Source organism: Sapajus apella, unplaced genomic scaffold (assembly GCF_009761245.1).
Source record: "Sapajus apella isolate SASKATOON/1434 unplaced genomic scaffold, GSC_monkey_1.0 scaffold603, whole genome shotgun sequence".
Classification (NCBI taxonomy): domain Eukaryota; kingdom Metazoa; phylum Chordata; class Mammalia; order Primates; family Cebidae; genus Sapajus; species Sapajus apella.
The window spans coordinates 26,538-39,956 of NW_022437529.1; the positions used below are offsets into that span (position 1 = coordinate 26,538).

Sequence of the window (13,419 nt, forward strand, 5' to 3'; positions counted from 1 at the left end):
CATCCTGGGTTCAGGCAATTCTCCTGCCTCAGCCTCCTGAGTAGCTGGGATTACAGGCACGCACCACCATGCCCAGCTAATTTTTTGTATTTTTAGTAGAGACGGGGTTTCACCATGTTGACCAGGATGGTCTCGATCTCTTGACCTCGTGATCCACCCGTCTCGGCCTCCCAAAGTGCTGGGATTACAGGCTTGAGCCACCGCGCCCGGCCTTCTTTTTGTTTTTTAGATAAGGTCTGGCTCTATCATCCAGGCTGGAGTGCAGTGGCTCAGTCTCTGCCCACTGCAGCCTCCACCTCCCACGTTGAGCCGATCCTTTCACTTCAGCCTCCCAAGTAGCTTGAACTACAGGTATGCACCACCACACCTAGCTAATTTTTGTATTTTTTGTAGCAACAAGGTTTCACTGTGTTGCCCAGGCTGGTCTTGAACTCATGAGCTCAAGCGATCCACCCACCTCAGCCTCTCAAGTGCTGAAAGTACAGGCATGAGCCACCGTGCCCAGCTTTCTTCTTCGGTCTTAACGAATTGCTTTTTCCCACAGGGCCTGGCTCCTAGTGGAGGCTAGGGTTTTCTCCTCCTAGCTGTGGGCTGCCTACAGCCCTGTGTTTGATATTTGTAAGAATCCACCCTGTAGTACTAACAGTAGCTGGGCTCTTAAAACGTGTCCGGCTTTCTATGCCTTATCTCATTAAATCCTCAAAGCAGGCACTGTTACTATCATCCCTGTTTAAAATGGTAAACTGAGACTTGGAGAGGTTAAATAACCTGCCCATGGTTCCAGACCTAGTTTGTTCTGCTAGTGAAGCAAAATTTAAATGAAGGCAGTCCAACTCTATAAGCTTTGCAGTTAGCCGCGATACCACGCTGCTGCCTCCCTGGTGGAGTTAGCTGTACTCATGCCCTTTTTTTTTTTTTTTTTTTTTGAGATGGAGTCTCACTCTGTTGCCCAGGCTGGAGTGCAGTGGTGTAATCTTGGCTCACTGCAACCTCCACCTCCCGGGCTCAATCAGTCCTCCTGCGTCGGCCTCTCGAGCAGCTGGGATTACAGGCACATGCCACCATGCCCGGCTAATTTTCGTATTTTCAGTAGAGAGGGGGTTTCCTCATGTTGACCTCAAGGGATCCTCAAGGGATCCTCCTGCCTCGGCCTCCCAAAGTGCTGGGATTACAGACATGAACCACCATGCCCGGCCACCCATGCCCTTCCTAATAGTCCTTAGTAGTCAGGCTGTGAGCTCCTCAAGAGCAAGGGGCATGTCCTAATCATTTCTGAGTTCTTTACAGCGCTTTGCATGGTGCTCTGGGCAGGAAGCAAAAGACACAGCTTCTAGACCTGACTAGTAGTGCCACTTATTTACTGGGCAAGTCTCTTGACCTCTCTGAACAGGTCCATGCCTCCCTATCCAGCTGACTTAAGGAGTCAATGACACCACATACGGAAAAGCCAGGGTGTTGGGAAGGTGGGAGCCCTGCACCCCTCCCACCCCTTCTCTGAGTGCATTCCCAATTACCGTTTAAAGGTGGTGGTGTCTGTCGGGAGGCCGAAGGTGCAGGAGCCCCAGAGCAGCAGCAGCAGTCCCCAGCGAGGCATTCCTCTCCATGCGTCCATGCTTTCCTCAATCTGGGGCTCTCTCTGAGATCCGCAGAGGCTCTGTGGCTCCCTTAGCCCTTCTCCTTTTATACATGCCATGCATGGGGTTACTGCAATTCTGCTCTGTCCTGATTTATTACCCCGGGGCAGATGGCAGGGCAGCCAGCAATAAATCTCACTATGGGACAGAGCTAGGTGGGTGAAGGGTACCCAGGTTTCCAGATGTGGAGCAGAGGAAGGGGAGCTGTGGGAAAGCACTCTTGTGCCCAGTGACGCCAGCAGCCCTCTATCTGGCATGGCCCTGTGACCCCTTAAGCAGACAAAAGCTGATGAGAAACAGCACTGTCAGGGCCAACATCAAAACTGGAACAAGCATAGAACCTAGGTTCCCAGCTCCCTAGCCCAGACCCAGCCCCTACACCCTAGAAGCTCCATCCTCTGTATTAACTTTGGCTTTGTCTGTATCTGGCTTCTCTCAGGCTACAGCCCAGTTTTTCCATCTAGAACATGGATGAATCTTCCTGAATGGTTTCTTGGTGGGAGAAGCAACAGCAGGTTTAATTGTAAGAGCGGAGGGGCTGGGTGCCGTGGTTCACGCCTGTGCCAGCACTTTGGGAGCTGAGGTGGTTGGATCACTTGAGGTCAGGTGGTCAAGACCAACCTGGTCAACATGGTGAAACCCTATCTCTACTAAAATACAAAAGTTAGCTAGGCGTGGTGGCAGGTGCCTGTAATCTCAGCTACTCGGGAGGCTGAGGCAAGAGAATTGTTTGAACCCAGGAGGCAAAGGTTGCAGTGAGCCAAGATCATGCTGTTGCAGTCCAGCCTGGACAAGAGTGAAACTCCATCTCAAAAAAAAAAAAAAAAAAAAAAAGAGTGGAGGGAGACTTAGCATGACTGACTCCATTTTGCCTCTGACCCCCAGGGGTAATGTCCTTTAGGTTAAAAGCTTCTGCTTAGCTCTGCACATAGATCAGCTAACTATAGGAGTTTAGCTTGCAGTTCAACTTTAAAAAAAAAACAGTTCTTTCCCCCAAACTAAACCCCAAGGAGATAAGGGAGAATACAGACAAATAACAATGTTATGCTAAAGATTTATAGGAACATTGTGACCTGACCTAGAAAAAAGAAGTTTTACAACCTCCTTGGACCCTCGCCGGCACCCAGGTGTCTGCGGTCATCGGGCACTTCTTGATCCCAACCTCTTCTTCTTCCCTCTCCCCTTAACATAAAAAAGAGCCTAAAGCTCATGCTGACTTCAGATGGTTCTTTATGATGCTGGTCCGCCATCTTCCTGGTTTTCTGGCTTTCTGAATAGGGTTGCTTTCTTCACCCCAACACCTTATCTCTCAGCTTACTGGCTGCTGTGTGGTGAGTGATGGGAGCTTAGACTTGGTTACATAATCCTCTGGAAGCAGGGAGCTGGGGGAAGAGGGGGTTGTCTATCCTCAGTTGACTTAGTAATGGTGGGAGAGAAGGGGGGTCCTTGGGGTTTCAGAAAGCTTCTGACAAAACAGAGGTAGAGCAGCCGCTCCTCCAACTTATTCTCCTCTTCTCGCTTGGCTCTCACTCCCTTTCAGGTCTTGGTTCTCTGCCTCCTTTCCGTTTCCCTGTAGCCTTACAAGCAGTCAAGGGCAGCTCCCCAAGCATACATCTGATCCCTTAATCCCAGGATGGGCGCTATTTATTCAGGCTAAGATGCCTATCCTGCCTTTTCCCTGATTTATTTATTTATTTTTATTTAAGTAATTTATTTTTTTAGACAGAGTCTCGATCTGTTGCCAGGTTGGAGTGCAGTGGTGCGATCTCTGCTCACTGCAAACTCCGCCTCCTGGGTTCAAGGTATTTTCCTGCCTCAGCCTCCCAAGTAGCTGGGACTGCAGGCGTGTGCCATCACATATGGCTAATTTTTGTATTTTTAGTAGAGACGAGGTTTTACTGTGTTGGCCAGGGTGGTCTCGATCTCTCGACCTCGTGATCTACCCGCCTCAGCCTCCTGAAGAGCTGGGATTACAGGCATGAGCCACTGCGCCCACCTTCCCTGATTATTTATTAGGGTCCACTTCAAATATCACCCCCTCCTTCACGAAGCAGGCCCTGACTCAGCCTGGAGTTGACTGCTTTCTGCTGTAGGCTTCCACAGCATGGTCACAAGCCCTTCTATGAGAGCGCCAACTTAGCTACTTTTGCAGCAGAGTTCTTTATGTATGTATGAATATGATTTTTGCCCACAGTGGTGCTTAGGATTGATTAAATGGATGAACTAGTGAACTACAATGGGCAGTGCAAAGAGCCCTGGGCTGGTGCTCAGGGACGTGGGTCCTAGTCTTCGTTCTACCATCAATTTGCTACGTGATGTTGGATCCCTCCCTTCCCCTCTTTGGACCTCAGTTCCCAAATCTGTACAGTGAAGCAGATGGCTGGATGGCCCCAAGGGTGCCTTCATGCTCTGCTACCGTAATATTCTAATGTTCTATGCCTCCAGGGTGCTGCTCTCGACACCAGCTGTGGGCAGTACAGGCAATGAGAGGAGCTCATCTCTGTGGCTGATGTGTTGGCTAATTAATGTGTTTTGACCTCAGAGATGAAAAGGCCCTTCCCAAATGATGGGCCCTAGTGGTGAATTCTCAGGTACTGTGGTTGGGAGTGGGGGAATTATTTGGGGACAGGGGAATGCCTTTTGATCCTTCACAGTAGGGATACCTTGTCAGATTAAATGAACATTTATGAAGCACCCCTAAAGTGCTCTCTTTCAATCCTCTTTCATTTACTAGCAAATATTCAGAGCCTTTATTATATGTGAGCACTCTGCTGGATGCTGGAGTTAAAAAGTTTGCAAAAATAACACAATTTCTGCTCTCGTTTATGGATCCCACAGTCTCGTGGAAGAGAAAGATTATCATCACACATAAATATCAAATAGCGCTGATGACTAGTGCCAGTCAGGGAACTCCAGAAAGCTTCCCCCCAAAAAAATTATAGTTGCATTGTGATCTGAAGGTTGCATTGGCAATGAATAGCTGAAGACTGAGAAATAGAGTCCCAGCAGGAACAGAACGTGCAAAGGCCCTGTGGCGAGAGGAAGCATGGTGTCAATAAAAACAAAAAAGCCAGAGAGATGAGAGAGAGTGGGGCGTGAGATGTGGCAAGACACAGGAGCAGAAAAGAGCTCACACTTACTGAATGCTTACTATGTGTCAGATACGTCTCTAGGTGTTTAATGCACTTAATTCTCACAATAGCCATATGAAGTAGTAGCATTATATCGCTATTTTACAGATGAGTACATTGAGGCACAAGAGGATTCAGGAGGTGAATTGCCGAAGGTTCCACTGGCAATGAGGGCCAAAGTCGGACTGTAAGTTTAGGCTGTGTGACTCAGAACCCAGTACACAGACGAGCTGAGTGTCACACCATAACGGTTCCTACATCCCACGTTAGGAAATTCTATGTCTACCCTAAGAGCCACGGGAAGTTGTTGATCCGATAAGAAGGGATTGATGTGGCCGGGCATGGTGGCTCACACTTGTGATCCCAGCACCTTGGGAGGCCAAGGCAGGCAGATCACGAGGTCAGGAGATTGAGACCATCCTGGCTAACACAGTGAAACCCCACTCCTACTAAAAAATTACAAAAAAATAGCCAGGCATGGTGGCATGCACCTGTAGTCCCAGCTACTGGGAAGGCGGAAGCAGGAGAATTGCTTGAACCTGGGAGGCAGAGGTTGCAGTGAACTGAGATTGTGCCACTGCACCCCAGCCTGGGCAACAGAGGCAGATTCTGTCTCAAAAAAAAAAAAAAAAAAAAAAGAAAGAAGGGAATGATGTAATTAGATGTGTTTTGGCTGCAGTGTGGATTAGCAAGGAGCTGGGATGGTCCAGAATAGTATGGCATATACCAGTGAGGAGGTCATGGTGCTAGAACTAGCTTGGACTAGAGTATGTGGGCGTGGTGAAGATGAAAAAGATCAGATGGATTTGAGAGAAATCTAGGAAATAGACTCTGTAGGATGTGGCATATAGAGGGTGGATGTAGACAGTGAGGAAGGGTACACAGAGTGAATGGAAGAGAACCAGGATTTCAGATGGGGAAGAGAGTTGGAGAGAACCATGAGTCTGAGGAACTGTTGAGTGTGGATTTCCTTTGAGACATCCCAGGGGTGGTATCAGATGGCGAAGCACAAATAAGCCTGGGTGAAAGATGGTGACTAATGCGACAGGTATGAATGAAATTAACCAGGGAGAAGGTGGGCAGCAGGAAAGCCCAGGACTCTGAGCTTTAATGGACAAGCAGCAGAGGAGAAATCTGCAGAGGAGACCCCAAAGGAGGGGCCAGAGAGGGAGGAGAAGAGCAGCAGGTGTCTCTGAAGTTGCAGGGGGAGAGACTGGTTAGGGAGAGATGGTGAGCGGCGGTGGGGGCTGCTGCGAGGTGAGGTGACACTTGGGTTAAAATGGAGACCTGCAGGGCACCGGTGCTGTCCATGGGAGCTGTTTTGGTGATTCAGAGGGGTGGGAGTCCACACAGGGATGGGTTGATGAATGATGGGAAGTGCCACAATGTGAATGTTTGTGTCCCCCAAAATTCATAGGTTGAAATTGTAACCCTCAATATGATAGTATTAGGAGGATGGGCCCTTGGAGAGGTGATTAAATCCTGATGGGATTAATGTCCTTATAAAAGGGGCCCAAGGGAGCTCTTTTCCCTTTTAACCAGGTGAGCCGCAGCGAGAAGACACCGTTCATGAACCAAGACGAAGGCCCTCACCACACACTGAATCTGCCAACGCACTGATCTTGAACTTCTCAGACTTCAGAACTGTGAGACAGACGTTTCTGTGGTTTATAAACTACCCAGTTTACGGCATTTTTAAACAGCCGACTGAACAGACTAGGATAGAAAGTAAGAAGATGAAGACAACAGAGTGTAGGCAGCTGTTTTGAAAAGTGGAATCATAAAAAAGGGGAAAGAGGGTGATAGCTGGAGGAGAATGAGGAGCGGGTGAGGGGTTTTCTCTTTCTCCCTCCTCCTTCCCCCCCCCTCCCTGCCACTCCTTTCTAATGCTGGGAGGGAGCTGAGAATATCTAAATGCATAGAAAGTGCTCGGTTGAGAGGAAGAGATAATTAACACAGGAGGATTCCTGGGAGGGAAGGAGTGCACAGGGTGGAAAACAGCAGGATGGCGTGGCCCCTCCACTGCAGCAGCAGAAGGGAAGGCCAGGCGTGTGCACGTGTTGGTGGCTGGTTTGCTTGACGGTGGAAGCTGAGGACTGCCTCTCTGCTGGCTGTGTATCTTCTCTGACAAGTAGGAAGCAAGGACCTCTAGTGAGAGTTGGGGATGGGAGGGGGTTTGGAGGCATGAGGAAACTGGTGAAGCTCTGGAATCATTATGGAAAGTGGGAAGAAGCTGGCCAGGGAAACCGAGAGGATTTCTGTGAGGAATGAAGACATTTAATGGCTGGCGATAATGACTTTATAGGAAGCCAGTTGGCCGGGTTCTCTGACTCACCCTACCAACACCGCAGCGCTCAGCTCCTTGGATACAGATACAGAGAAAGTGCACAGCTGGCTTCATCCAGGGCTGGGGTGATCAGAAATGAAGGACAAAAGAATTTAGAGTCTCAGCAAAAATGTCACTGGGCTGGGGCAGTGGCTCATTCCTATAATCCCAGCACTTTGCAAGGCCGAGGCAGGATGATTGCTTGAGCCTGGGAGGTTGAGACCAGCCTGGGCAACATAGTGAGACCTCGTCTCTACAAAACAAATACAAAAATGAACTGGGTGTGGTGGTGCCCACTTGTGGTCCCAGCTACTTGGGAGGCTGGGGTGGAGGATTGCTTGAGCCCAGGAGGCTGAAGCTGCAGTGAGCTGTGATTGTTGTCACTGTGCTCCAGGCTGGGTGATGGAGTGAGACTTTGTCTCAAAAAAAAAAAAAAAAAAACTGTAATTGAATGAAAAACTGTGGAATATAAGGTGGCTAGAGGAAAGAAGTCAAGACAGGCCAGGACTGGTGACCGGGAAGAAAGCAGAGGACCCTGGCAGGTGAGAAGAGCGAGCAGGGCTGGTGGGAACAGCTGAATCACAAAGCTGGAAGATGAACGGGCTGAGTGTGGCTGCTTGAGATAGTCTGGAGGGGACCTTACAAGTGACAAGCCCCAAGTAGAACGTGGCTATGGATAGCTGAAGTAGAGAAGGGGTGAGGTTGTCGGAAACGAGGCCCCAAGGGTCTGAGAGGCTCGGGTATGGCCAGGTCACCGTCTGCGTGGTCGGTGACGTCATCCAGGAGGCTGCAGAGCACACGGGGTGGAGGAAGTCCTGTGAACCGGGAGCCGAAGTCTTTGATAAATGACAGGGCAGGACCTGCAAGTCCAGTAATGACATCAGGGAGTGTGTGGAGGGTCCAAGACAAAAAAAGCAGGGCCTGAAGGGAGGAGGGTCTTCCCCCAGTGTCCCCGTCAGCCTGGGAGGTGAGTGGGTTGGTTTCCCCATAATATAGGAACAAGCCAAGACCCAGGAGGGTAAGCAATGTGTCATGATTTGCAGATGGTAAATGGCAGACTGGGGACTTGCAGCTCCCCTGCACCATATCCTGTGTTACTCATGAGTACAGTTGCTGAGCTTGAACTTGGGTGGGTGCCCTGCCCCAGAATCTCACTTCTCTCCACCTCCAGCTCGAAGCCCCTGCTTTGCTGGAGGAGGGTCCGTCATGAATCTCAGGAGAGTGCTTAAGAGGGATGCTGTCTCTTTTCCCACCATGACTGCAACCTGTCATAGCCAGTGAGGGTGACTGACCACCCACCCTTTCTCTCCCTCTGCTCTCAGCAAACCCTAGAGGAAAGGGAGCAAGGAGCAGGGAGAGGACAAGTTGGGAGACTGTGGGAGCTGGGGTCAGCCTAGGGGCGGCAGCAGAAGATGACTAACACCAGCCAGCGTACTTGAGCACCTGCAGTGTGCTGTGAGCTGCTTTGAATATGGCTGGGTTTTGTTCTCCAGGCAGCCTGTGAAGTGGTAACTATCATCCCCACTGTTCAGATGAGGCCAGTGAGGTTGCAGAGAGCTTAGAGAAGGACAAGCTGAGGGCCCCACCTTGTGACTCCCTCTCTGTGGCTGTAGGTGTTGTGGACAACTGGCAGAGCAAACGGGATTCAAAAGGAGAATCTGTAGAGAGTGATCCAACCCCACAGAGCTTTTTATGGGGAAAGGTGAGCATTGCTAAGCCCCACACCTAGGGTAGTTTAGACACCCAGTACAGTGTGGCAGACCCTCACATCTATTTTTGGTTAAGATTCAGGACTCTTCTATTGGAAAACCAGCTCCCAATATGTCAACGTGGATTCAAGATCTCTCAAAGTGATGAGTGGTCGGTGAAAAAGAAAAAAAGACAAAGAAACAGTTTTCTTCAAAGCTGGGCCCAGGGGAGACACCACAGCTGCTCCTTGGTGGATGTCTAACATTCCCCTGAAAACCTCAGTTTTTCTTTAGGCTCTTTCAACAGGGGAGGGGGAGTGAGGTTGTACAAAGTGTCAGTGATAATTATACAAAAAGAAACAGAAGCAAAAACTGTTGACCAAAGATCACAATATGGTATTGTAAAAGCAGAACAATGTTAAAAGTTTCTTTCCATCAGCATAAAAACCATAAACCATAGCAGAATGGAGGTTAATTATAAACTTATAATTATCAGCAAGAAAATCATTGGGCTTACAGCTGCAGGGGGAACAGAATCTGACACAGGACAACCGGCCTGACCACAAAACTGCAAGAAGGGGGAGCCCCCCATGCAGGCTGGCAGGAGCAGTGGGAGAAGAAAGACTTTTGCATCCTTATCTCAACCACAGAGGATTGTCCTCCTGACAGATAGTCCGTTTATAGGCGCTCCATAAGGGTCGCATTCCCTTTCCAGGGTCCTAATCAATATGCCTTTCCTGGGAAAGGAATCTGGGTAATAAGCCTCTCTGTTACACGTCCATTTGTAGTCTGCATGCAGCGAGAAGCTTCGTACGTGCTGTCCTCTATCTCTGGCAGCCAGGCTATGTGGTTTGTCTTTTACACAGAGCTCCTGTTTTCCAAGAACAGCTCAGCAGGGCCAAAGTTACAAGCTACATTTTAATTTTTCACACTGTTCTTTGTGTCTGCAAGTATGAGTAGTATAGAGCATAACAAGTACAGTGAAGCAAATAATTCATCTCAGGCAAACTAAGTTTAAGATAGCACAATAAAGGAAATGTCAACCACGGTTTCTTCCCGTAATCGCAGAAGCCTCGGATTTCACCAGTCCTTCCAGAGGCTTGGAGATGCTCAGTCACCACCGAAGGGTCTGGCACATTCTCAACACTCTTCAAGAGCAAAGGCAGGGCCAGGAGGTCCAGAGCAGGCAGTGCGAAGCGCTGAGCTGTTAGGAGATCTAGGACCCCTGGGGACCCAGCGCTCTCCAGCCAAACATGTCCTCCCTCCCCCATCTATCCCCTGCCTCCTGCCGTGTATGCAGCACCGCGACCCTCCCACCAACGACCGCCATGTGGCCCTGAGCCCAGCCATGCATACAGTGAGAATACGAAGCACGCATAACGTCACCAGGAGAAAGAGGAGGAACAACGACTCTGCTAACTCACCGTGAGGCAGAGGGCAAGTACGGACAAGATTTGCAGAGACCGCGGGGCAGGCAAGGAAATCAACTTCTAAGAGGGTAACAGGGTCCAAAATGGCAGCCCCTATCTTGTTTCTCCCATTTTCCACCCCAGTGCACAGCCTGGGAGGGGAACAGCTGGAACGGAGATCCTGAGATCAGAAAACGGGCAAGACAGCTAAGCACTACTGCATGGTCTGGAGCTGGGACGGGCAAGGGGCCTGAAACCTCGTCCTGAAGGCTGGCCAAGGGCCCTGGAGAAGCTTGGTAGGAAGAGAGAAGCCACATATGCAGCCCTTGAGGGAGTCACAGCCAGCCCTATTTCCTGTGCCCACAGTGTCGATCTGAGGCCGGTGAGATGTGGTGGGAGGGGGAGAATCTGCTTGAGTTCCAGTCTAAGGAGGAACTGTTCAGCGGTCCACACCGCCCAACAAGGCAAGTGCCCTCTGAGGTGGTGAACTCCCTACCTGGGGACAGCTCTGCCTAGGCGCTCAACTGTCAGGGAGCTCCCTGCCGTGGGCAGGGCTGGGCTGACTCTGCCCGGCCAGCCCTGGTGTGTCCTGACTGCCAGGTGGCCTGACCTGTCACTTTCCCATTTCTGCTGCAGGGGTGGGAGAAAACATAGAAGGGGAGGTGGCACAGTCTGGAGAGTCTCCCCTCCCCACTGAACTTGGGCCTTCCAGTGGTCTAGGCTGCGGGTGGAAAAGAGAGAGTGTGGGGACCCTTATCAGATCATCTCTTGACCTCCTTCTGCCCGGAGTCCAGTTCTTCTCACAAAGGCTTGCCAAGACGCTACGAAAAAACCCTGGTCTGCGTCACCTCTTGCTCAGGGAAGTGGAGCGGGTAGGGGCAGAGGAAAGGGTCATATTGCCCTGGCCCTTTCCCAGTGGGGCAGAGCTGGGACATGAGAACCAGGCAGGGGAAGCATAAATCCAGTCGGATCCCAGCCCCCTTATCTTTCTTCAGATCCCACAACCTCTGGAAATCTCTTAGGACATAAGTGGTACTCTGGGTTTTTCTTAAAAAACCCAGATCCCACTCTCCTCCATGATAATGAGCCCAGGGAGAGTCAGGTATTGAGACGAAGCCTGGAGTGGTCAGAGGAGGTCAAGGGTAAAGGGAGGGAAGGCTGGGTGGCATCAAGAGTCTGGTTTGTGCTGCTGTGAAACAGGCATGGACTTATTCTTGGTATTAGTAGTTTAGTAGAAAACTCTTATTGTGGCCCCTGCCCAGGGGTGGTAAAGAGGTAGAAATCGGACTCACTGAGGCTTAGTGTTTAGGAACTAACCATCTCTTGGCCAGTCCTGCTTCCACTCATTAAAAAGCAAATGGGTGCATTTGGATCACCTCTGAGAAGAAAAAAAAAAAAAAAAAAAAAAGCAAATGGGGCCAGGCGTGGTGTGTCACGCCTGTAATCCCAGCTACTCAGGAAGCCAAGGTGGGAGAATCTCACGATGCTAGGAATTCAAGGCCAGCTTGGGTGACATAGAGATCCCCTGTGTCTAAAAATAATTGTTTAAAATTAGCCAGGCATGGAGGCACACACTTGTAGTCCCAGCTACTTGGGAGGCTGAGGAAGGAGGATAGCTTGAGCCCAAGAGTTGGAGGCTGCAGTGAGCTGTGGCTGGGCCTCTGCACTCCAGCTGGGTGACACAGCAAGACCTTGTCTCAAACAAAACAAGCGAATGAGCAAGCAAGTGGTGAGATCAGCAGTGGCCACGCCTCTCTTCCACCCGTTGTCTTCCTTCCTGCATCACGCTTCACTCCCCATCCCTGGAGAACCCCAGCTGGCTCTGGAGGAATTTTCCAGTCAGATGGGGTGCTGAACTCTGCAGGTAGAGATGAGCAGTTGGGGCCTTGAGAGGGAAAGAGAGACCCAGAATGGAGTTCTGTATCCATCCAGGGCTGCCTTGTGTGGGTGGAACCACCTGAAGGCATAATTACTCAGAGAGCTCTGGGCCCGGGGTCGGGCAGGAACAGAAGAACCTTGGGATGGAGGGGGGGTGGGGGTGAGGAGAACCCAGCATGCTTAGTTGTTTGTCCTGGGAACCTTAAGGAGCAGCTATTCAGCCACAGGGTTGGGGCGATCCCAACCTGAGGCCTCTTTAAGTGGCAACCCAGGAAAATCGAAGGCAGGTTACACAGGTCTTAGGATCTGCAGGGGCCTGGGGCAGGAGAGGATTGGCAAGGGGCTGGGGGCTTGGTGGGATAGCCTGATTGAAGGGTGTTCCTAAAATGAGATGCACCCACCGGGGTGACACCAGACACCCATACCCTGAGGCATGAAAGCTAGAAACACAGAAAACTGCCTTTCCTCAATGGCGCCAGGAGTCTGTTTTGTTGTCAAACAAGGTTAAGCTGGAACGTTTCTTTTCCAGAGGAGGGTGTGGCAGCACAGCAGTGTAGTGTGTGTGTGTGTGTGTGTGTGTGTGTGTGTGTGTGTGTGTAGGGGTGACAGGAGGGTGGTAATTCTGTTAGGACAGTGCTATGAGTTCATGTGCTGAGTGTCACCAGCAGAAGCATAGCTGGGATGGAGGATGGCTGTTAGGGACAGGGATTGTACTATGTTACTATTGTGTGTGTGTGTGTGTGTGTGTGTGTGTGTGTGTGTGTGTGTGTGTGTATGTGTGTGTGATGGAGTTTCCCTCTTATTGCCCAGGCTGGAGGGCAATGGCATGATCTCGGTTCACTGCAACCTCCACCTCCTGGGTTCAAGTGATTCTTCTGCCTCAGCCTCACGAGTAGCTGGAATTGCAGGCGCATGCCACCATGCTTGGCCAATATTGTATTTTTAGTAGAGATGGGGTTTCTCATGTTGGTCAGGCTGGTCTCGAACTCCCAACCTCAGGTGATCCGCCCATCTCGGCCTCCCAAAGTGCTGGGATACAGGTGTGAGCCACCGCGCCTGGCCAGGGATTGTACTATTAAAGAAAACTTATCCAATGCCACTTAATAAAGCACAGTAAAGCAGGCTTTACTCAGGACTTTTGAGATGGGTACAGGGACCACTGCCACAGGGTCTCTCATTTGGGAAGAGAAGTTGGGCTCAACTCCAAATACAGCATGGGTGAGTGAAAATGCAAAGCCCATGATCTCATTGATCTGTCTAATATTGATGTTGAAGTCTCCTACACTATTGTGTGGACAATAGTGTGGGAGACTTCAACATCAATATTAGACAGATCAATGAGACAGAATGTTA

General features: G+C 50.3%; 1 protein-coding gene across 2 annotated transcripts in view; it reads right to left on the reverse strand.

Annotated features, from left to right (window-relative positions):
* The window catches only part of LOC116546117 (renin), a 21,624-nt gene extending 11,055 nt beyond the window's left edge, over positions 1-10,569 (reverse strand). Inside the window, exon 1 of one of the 2 annotated variants that reach the window (XM_032272458.1) lies at positions 1,515-1,639. In XM_032272458.1, coding sequence (XP_032128349.1) covers positions 1,515-1,612 — 98 coding nt within the window. In that variant the 5' untranslated portion in view covers positions 1,613-1,639. Of the gene's footprint in view, positions 1-1,514; positions 1,640-10,203 lie in introns of those variants that run through there. The other variant, XM_032272459.1, reaches the window with a different exon arrangement.
* Between the last annotated feature and the right edge of the window lie 2,850 nt (positions 10,570-13,419).